General features: G+C 52.1%; 1 protein-coding gene across 1 annotated transcript; it reads right to left on the bottom strand.

The window, feature by feature from the left end:
- Window positions 1-247: 247 nt before the first annotated feature.
- LOC119364513 (formin-like protein 2) lies at window positions 248-3,390 on the bottom strand. The gene is made up of 4 exons (XM_037629993.1): window positions 1,822-3,390; window positions 1,536-1,726; window positions 1,189-1,424; window positions 248-1,103 (listed from the first exon to the last, which is right to left on the bottom strand). The coding sequence occupies exons 1-4, from the start codon at window positions 3,246-3,248 to the stop codon at window positions 444-446; spliced, it is 2,514 nt and encodes an 837-aa protein (XP_037485890.1). The 5' UTR covers window positions 3,249-3,390; the 3' UTR covers window positions 248-443.
- Between the last annotated feature and the right edge of the window lie 4,935 nt (window positions 3,391-8,325).

Raw genomic sequence — 8,325 nt, forward strand, 5'->3', positions numbered from 1 at the left:
TAGGCATCACACAGAACGTGTGGGCAAATTTCTTAACGCCCATGTGGCAGTTAGCGGCGTCCTTATATTATACTATATATAAAGGACTACCCTCTCTGAAAGAGCACGAGGCAGACATCGTGGCAGAGAAAATAAACATGCTTCTGCACGTGGGACTCTGAAACTCTGCAGGTGACACTAACCGATTCAAAATTTCAAATCCTGCAGAAAGAGATATGGGCAAGGAGACAAAAGAGGAATAAACAAGGGGACAAACACACGCCAACTTGTTTGTTTCAAACAGCGCCAGTTCAAACATCATCTTGTCTCATCCCAGTGAGTGATCAACCCATCAACTATACATCTCAATCTTCAACAATCTAGTCTACCAAACCAAAATCATCAGTGGACTATGTATAATGGATTCTGTTCTAATCTAGCCAAGGACCACGCAAAACCAAGCATCATACATTATTCAGAACAGGATTCCAAGCATGGAAATTCTTGACCCCCCTGACCTCCTTGCACACCCGCTCCAGCATCCCCAGGAAGTCCCTGACGATGACGAAGATCCTGAGCGGGCTCGCCTCGTCCTTGCCGACGTCGCCGTGGTAGTACTCGGTGATCTCCCTGACGTGGCCCAGCACCCGGCGCTCGCCGTCCTCCAGCTCCCGGATCACCTCCTCGGCGTGGACGACGAAAGGCGCCATGAAGGCGACGAAGCACCCGTTCCTCTCGTCGCCGGAGAGGCCGCTCCCCACCAGCTCCTTGATCCGGGAGATGCCCTGCGACAGGCTGGAGACCGACGTGGTGAGCACGTCCAGGTCCACGGTCGCCGTTTTCTTGACGTTGGTGAGCTCGGCGGCCAGGCCGGTGGCGATGTCTGTCCCCTCGGCCGCGCGCGTCGGCGACTTCTGCGACCGCGTCATCTCCTGGACCACGAAGTGCAGCAGCGTGGTCTTCCCGTCGGCGCCCTTGACGTCGGCGAGCTTGAGCAGCGTGTCGAGCTTGAACGCCATGGCGCCGCCCCGCGCCGTCCCGACGTTCATCCGGTTCCCTGTCTTGAGCACCGCCTCTAGCAGCTTCATGAACAGCTTGCTCGACATCAGCTCCCTGCACGCGTCCTTTCAGACGCAATGAACGAAATGTCAGTGAACGACTAGCGCGGTTGCAACAGTACAGGACTGGCATGTCGAGCTCAGTTCTCACCTCGAGCATTGCGAACGACTTCCTGATGTGGCCGACCTCGTCAGCGAAGGTCTCGCGGTACAGCATCGCTTCGACTCGTGCGAAGGCGCAGGGTATCGTGAGCACCGCCTTGAGGAGCCTCTCCGCAGGGACCAGACTCTCGACGTCGCCGCCGTAGCCGGAGAGCTTTTCCACCTCCTCCTTGGTCGGCGCCATCTTGATGAGCGCCTCCAGTTGTTGCACCGACAAACCGTTCCCTGTATCAAAGATCCAGCAACCAAACCAAGAAACTCCATGTCAATCAAGGATCACCACCATATGATATGCGCGTGTTGATAGATACGTGCGCCGTGCAGCCGTTGAGTTACCGTGCAGCAGCGCAGCGTAGATTTGCTCGGCGGTGGCGTTCACCGCCTTCATGAGAATGGTGATGTTCTGCAGCCTCTTGGGGTCCAGAACATGGTTGCCGAGGGAGGGGCTCCGGCTCTGTGCCTCCTCGTGCTTCGCCGAGAGCCTCGAGTTGTACAGGAACAGCGACTCGATCATCTGCTCGTCCAATCTGCCAACGAAAAATTATCAAAAGTTGTACTGCTTCAGATTCAAAGATGAGTGCGTGCGTGAGATAAACGGAAAGTCAAACTGATCCAGGCTTACTCGAATGAGCTCGATCGGATTCTGTCCCAAACCATCCGGCGGTTGGGCGCCTGGCGCACCTTGTCCCAGTGCAGAGGCTTCAGCTTAGGCAGCGCTGCGCCATTCTTCCCCAGCGGCGCGCTCTGCCTCAGCATGCCCGGCGGCGCGGGCGGCGGCGGTAGACCCGGGCCACCACTTCTCCGAAAATTCTGCTCCTTCAGTATTAGCAGTGGTGGGGGTGGCGGCGGCGGCGGTGGTACAACACCCGGACCACAAGCCGGCACCAGCGGCGGCGGTCGAGGAGGAGGAGGAGGTGGTGGTGGCACCGTCATGCCACTTGCAGCGTCCGAGCGCACGGTTCCTGCCTCTGCTTTTGTCTCCTTTGATTGGCGCGTGCTGCTGCTCTGCACTCCTGGAAAGCTCAATGAGCCGCGGGTTCGCCGGAGCTCATGATCCATGAAGATCCGCGCTGCTGACTCCGACGAGCTCGGCGAGTGGGCGCGGCACACTCGCTCCTCGTTCCCGGGCGTGCGCGGGCATTGCGGCGAATAAGGACTCGCGTCCTTCATTTTATCCGCGGGTGTCGTAGGAGCAGAGCTCCGCCGTCTTGACCGCGCGGAAGGTGACGGCGACACGCCGTCGGCCTGGGCGGACTTCGTGTCCCGGAGCTCGGAGTAGGAGAAATGCGAGGAGTTGAAGCAGCACGACGAATGGACCGACCCGGCGCCGTCGTCTTCGGAGCAAGCTCCGGCATCAATTTCTTCTTCGCGCTTTGGTACGTCATCTTTCGGCCCGGCTACGACCGTCTCCGGCGCCTCCGCGTCGTGGTGTGCGGCCTCGATGTACGGCTTGACGGCGTCCAGGTAGAGCAGGTTCGGGCCAGGGTCGAAGCTCACCTTGTTAGTGGCGCCGCTCTGCTCAGCCCCGTCGCGCCTCCTCTGAAACTTCCTGCACGTCAGGAACACCACAAGGACGACAAGGAGCACCACCAGCGCGCCGGAGAGCGCCGCCGCGGCGGCCACAATGACGAGCTGCATGCTTTTCTTGCCATCGTGGTCATGCCCACCTCCCCCGTCGCGCGGGCTGTGCGCCGTGCCGTTCCTCCTGTGGGCGACTTTCCCGGGGACGGGGTCCGGCAGGCGCGCGTTCTTGTGGAGCAGCGGCAAGTGGGCACGAGGACCCGGGGCCGGCGCCGGTGCCGGCGCCAGAGGCGGAGCCGGAGCTGGAGCGACGGCATGGCCGTGATGCTGCCTCCGCAATGGCCTCGGGCCCAGAGCACCGATGCCAAGCAGCAATCTGAAGCTGCCAATGCCACCACCGCTATGATCTTGACCTCCCTTCTCCTCGCCGTTGCCGCCTACCGAGAAGAGAAGCACGGCGAGTGACACGAAGAAGAAGAGGCGTCTACCGAGATTGGACATGATTGGAGCCTTGCAGGCATCAACCATTTCAAGGTGCGGAGGGAAGAGGGAATGCGTCTCTGATTTGGTAGAAGAGCTGCGGAAAGGCTGTGCGATCCACGGAATGAAGCAGGCACGTACGCACTCACGCACCGGCAGGGCAGGGCAGGGCAGCCGAGGTAGGCGTCGACGCCACTGCAAGGAACCTCTGAGCAACTGCAGGTACGTGCAGTGCAATAGTTTGCATGTGTACCTGCCTATATGCGTTAATGTCACCAAGTTTTGGCTAGAAGAATCAGCTAAGATAGGCGTCAATGACACTCGAGTTTGAACTGGTTAACAGTGGTTTGTGGCAGCATGTGCGGTCAGATTCAAACGTAGTAGTATAGTAAAACAGTTAGGCACGGAAATTCAAATCGTTTTCTATTGCGTCACCCTGTCGCTGCTGTTGGTTTTGCTCGTGCGTCCCTTTGCGAGTTCGCTGCGTGCGCTCTGCAGACTTGTTTTTTACCGCAAGGCTGTTTGGCTATCAGGTCTCAGACAACAATATTATCCGCCTTTTACTGGTAACCGATCTGGGTGGGGGTCTGGGACAATGATTCTCGCCTGTAAAACGATTCAATGCCGCTGGTCTCAGGGGTTTGAATTGGGCTTAGCACGTACACATGCCAGGCGGTGTGTTTAAAACACACTGTAAGGCACCGTACCGTACCCTAGCTTGCGTGCTGTTGGATTGGTGGCATCTAGTAGCAGGGATGCGTGGACCCATGAATGTGGTTGGGAATTGAGTGCCCGCAAAGGGTGAAAACGGGAGTGCCAACCCACAGCTTCGGATTCATCTCAAGACATGTTTTGCCCAATATTGGCAGATCAAGCAGGAGCCTTGGCATGTGGCAGACTGGACCAGGTTCAGGTAAGATCTAGCGCCTGAATATCCAGCAAATGTTAGATTTTTTAGGCATGACAAATCAAACGTTTTTCATGGCAAGTTGTGTTAGCCGAGGATGGCAAGTTCAGTTCCCGAGCATGGCAAATCTGACTCAATTCATTTTTTGCCAGGAATTTACAAACTAAATTTGCCATCTTCGCGCCAATATACTTTGCCATGAAAAAGTTTCACTTGCCATGTCTAAAAATCCAACGTCTGGTTTTAGCCTTTCCGAAGATCTAAGCACTTCGGGGAATTGCTAGCTAGAAAGTTACATGACTGAGAATCTTAGAACCTGCTTGGAATTAAAAAAAACATGAACATTTTAGAGAAACCAAATTTTATGGGAAATCCTCTCTCGGTGCCCTTTAGATAGTGGAATTAGCTTGGAGAATTTCCCTTTTTTTACTCCGATTTTTGGAGGACGCTAAACATTAGCTTAAACTTTGTGTTTTTTACTCTCTTTTTTGAAATTTGATTTCGGCCCAATTTATGGATAAAGAGGATCCACACATTATAGAGGAGCTAAGGATGAATCCTCAGATGACTAAAACCAGATACATGATGATCTGAGCACAGCTAACAAATGCAACACAACAAGCAAACAAAAAATAAGAGGAGGAACACCGCATGCCACCACCGTCACCCTCGCCAACATCAACATTATGCAAGGTTAAGGTAAGACAGTTTCAATGACAAGAGACAACGAACGCAAGGGGAGGGGCCATCACCTACTTCGAGAAGGGTGGACCTCGTTGTGGTAGTATTTGTCTGTCGTCGAAGGGGGGCGACTGCCCCCTTACCCTGGCACGAAGGAAGTTGCTCTTTCGAACGATAGAAAGCTCAGTAGCATGAATGGCAGCATGAAATCGCTTGAAATAGGCTTTCGCCCAACTTTATAAATAAAGCAAACATCGATACAACCAGATCCAAAGTGACAAAGAAGCTAATATGGCTAGGGCAGCAACACAATCACGCCCAAAGAAAGCAAAAATAAATAAGAAAAAAACCACCTAGTGGTAGTAGGCTCATCGACACTACAGAGAGGAAAGACGACAGACGGTATCCAGAAGCGCATCCAACATGAGCCAAAGACGACCGCGATCCCGAGTGAAAGAACATGTGGTGCCCCCATGTTAGGTTTTGGTAATTGGTGACATTCTCTATGGACTAATGGTTGCCTTGAGTTATATTTGAAGGATTTGTCCATAGGCTTTTCTTGAAGTTCATGTTGGTTTCAAGGAGTTTATGTGTTAGCCAAGGTGCTTTTCAAGGAATTATCCACAGATTGGGTTGGCCATGTAAGAGTTGAGCCTATTGCAAGCATGTCTTAAAGAAGAAGATTGTATGAACATTCATGTTTACCTTCAAAAGATCATCCTAATGAAAAGAGTTGTAAAGATTAAAGGTTGATCAAGACTAAGTACAAGAATGATTCAAGTTGATCAACACACAAAGCATAAAAGATGTACTGAGTGGGATCAAGTGGTCTCATGGTATGGTAAGCTTTTGTCCATTATGCTTTGTGTACTAACTCATTGTCTACGTGTGAGTTCTATGTGGGGTTAGGTATGTTTCCATGAGTTTTCATCAAGAGGAAGATCTCATACAACCCATGGAGGATGACATCAAGTGGTGATCATCATCAAGATTGCGGTGTGAAAGTTCAAGTGGAGCATCATGAAGAGATCATCCTTGAAGCTTGTCGTCCATTGTGGTATCAATGGACTTGTGAAGATGTGCCGAAGAGTGGCTCACCCATAGTGGAGTCTGGGAGAGCAATCAACTAGTCTTCATTGAGCCAATGCAATCAAGAAAGGTGGTCCAACTTGAGGGAGTCAAGATCGTCATCATCTAGCTCAAGTGGACTATGTGCAAGGCAAAGGTTTGCCCTTGATAGGTTTTATGTTTTACCGGTCTCATGGTGGTAGTTGGGAGACCGGGTTATAGGATCGATTGCCGTACTATCAAGGGGGCTCTCTGGTGAGTAGCTTGATCATATCGTTCGTCGAGAGCTCAAACCATTGCATCATATTTCTTGGTTCTTGTTTGGTTCTTCTTCTTGTGAGTTTTGGAGCTTATGGTCATCTTCATGACAAGCTCGAGTTCTTTGAAAACGGAGTTCACATGCATCTTCTATGATGTTTTTGATGTTGGCGTTTTTGTCGGTTCTTCATTCATAGAGGTTTCACATCTCTATACCTTTGGCATTTTCTACTGCCTCTTCTTACTACTCGTCGTCATCTATCCAACAAGCTTGAGTTTGCCAATTTGGAGCTCATTTGCATAAGGTGTGGCAGTTCAGGCTTTATTGTACCCTCTGGTTTCTCTGCTGTCTTCCTGAAGGCCTCAAGCGACAGTACCGCGGCCCTGTGCCGCGCTGGTGCTTCTGGGGATGCAATTTTTCGTGTCGGGTTGCGCGACAGTGGAACGGTAGTATAAGCGGTAGTACCGCCCATGCACTACCGCTCCACATCCGCTCCCCTCCAGGACCCTGCGTGCTCCCAGCGGTTGTAGAGCGACAGTGGGTGTGCGTCACTGCTTCACCCCATCTGTCCACCTCTACCTCCTTAGTGCCCTGAGCTGCAACCGCAGCAGTAGTACCGCTGGGGCGAGCAGTCGTACCGCTCCGGCCGCACTACCGGCTCGTGGTCTCGCACCATTGCGTTTCTCTATGTGCAATACTGCCCGAGCAGTAGTACAGCTCCCCTGAGCGGTAGTACCACTCGTGTGCGGGCTGAGCACATAACGGTTAGATTCAGGAGGTCCAATAAAAGGGGGCCTTCTTCCCATTTAACATTATCCTTTGAGCTCGCATTTGCCCCCACTGTTGACCTTTTTTGAGCTTGCTATCTCTCAATCCCTCCATGGATTCTTATTAGTTTTTTTTGGGGGGGGGGAGGAGATCTAGATCCACACTTCCACCAATCTGTTTCTCCTCTATGTGAGGGTAACCCCTTGGATCTAGATCTTGGAGTTCTTGGTGTTCTCCTTCTTGTTCTTCCTCTCTTTTTCCTCCATAGCTTTCGTTGCTTTGGTGGGATTTGAGAGTGAGGGACTTGGGCACTCCGTGTGCCCTTGCCATTGCATTAGTTGCATTGATTTGAGTTCTCCACGATGATACGTGGAAGTTACAAGTTGAGAAGCTTATTACTCTTGGGTGCTTGGTACCCCAGAGCTTTTTCCTCTTGGGTGCTTGGGCACCCTAGATGGTTGGTGGTGTTCAGAGCTCAATCATTATGGTGTAAAGCTCCGGGAAAGCGTCGGGGTCTTCAATTAGGTTGTGGAGATTGCCCCGAGCAATTTGACGAGTACCGGTGACCGCCCCCAAGGGTTGCCAAAGTGTACGAGTTCGGTGACCGCCCCCAATGGTTGACATTCGTACGGGGTTCGGTGACCGCCCTCAGGGGTCCCTTAGAGGAATCACGACATCTTGCATTGTGCGAGGGCGTGAGGAGATAACGGTGGCCCTAGTGGCTTGTTGGGGAGCATTGTGCCTCCACACTGCTCCAAACAGAGATTAGCATCCGCAAGGGTGTGAACTTCGGGATACATTGTCGTCTCTGCGTGCCTCGGTTATCTCTTACCCGAGACCTTTACTTATGCACTTTACTTTATGATAGCCATTGTGTTTCATGTTATATATCTTGCCATCACTTAGTCGTTCATCTTGCTTAGCATAAGTTGTTGGTGCACATAGGTGAGCCTAATTGTTGTAGATTTTTTGCTTGACAAATTAACCGCTAGTGTTGGGGTTATTCCCCACGACTAGGACCCGGCTCATAAGGATAAGCCGCCCTAAGGCTTAAGTCATCTCTGGGTTTAAGTCGCCCCAGCGTTAAGTCGTCTCTGGACTTAAGCTGCCATGTTAAGTCATTTTAGATCCTGATCCGGCTGGTGAGACCCGGCAGGTGAGACACGGCATGTGAGACCCGACAGACAGTCTCTAACCTGACAGACAGTTATGACCCGACAAACAGTTATGACCCGACAGACAGTTATGACCTGACAGACAGTTATGACCCGGCAAATAGGTTGAGACCCGGCAGATGCATGGAGTCACGGAGATGAGTCTCAGGGATGAGCCACTTGGGGTTAAGAAGCCCAAGACGTTAAGAAGCCCACGAAGAGAAGCCCAAGATGTTAAGAAGCCCACGGTGAGAAGTCAGAATAGTTTAAATCTTAATCCTACTTGGA

This window comes from Triticum dicoccoides, chromosome 2B (genome assembly GCF_002162155.2).
Source record: "Triticum dicoccoides isolate Atlit2015 ecotype Zavitan chromosome 2B, WEW_v2.0, whole genome shotgun sequence".
Taxonomy (NCBI): domain Eukaryota; kingdom Viridiplantae; phylum Streptophyta; class Magnoliopsida; order Poales; family Poaceae; genus Triticum; species Triticum dicoccoides.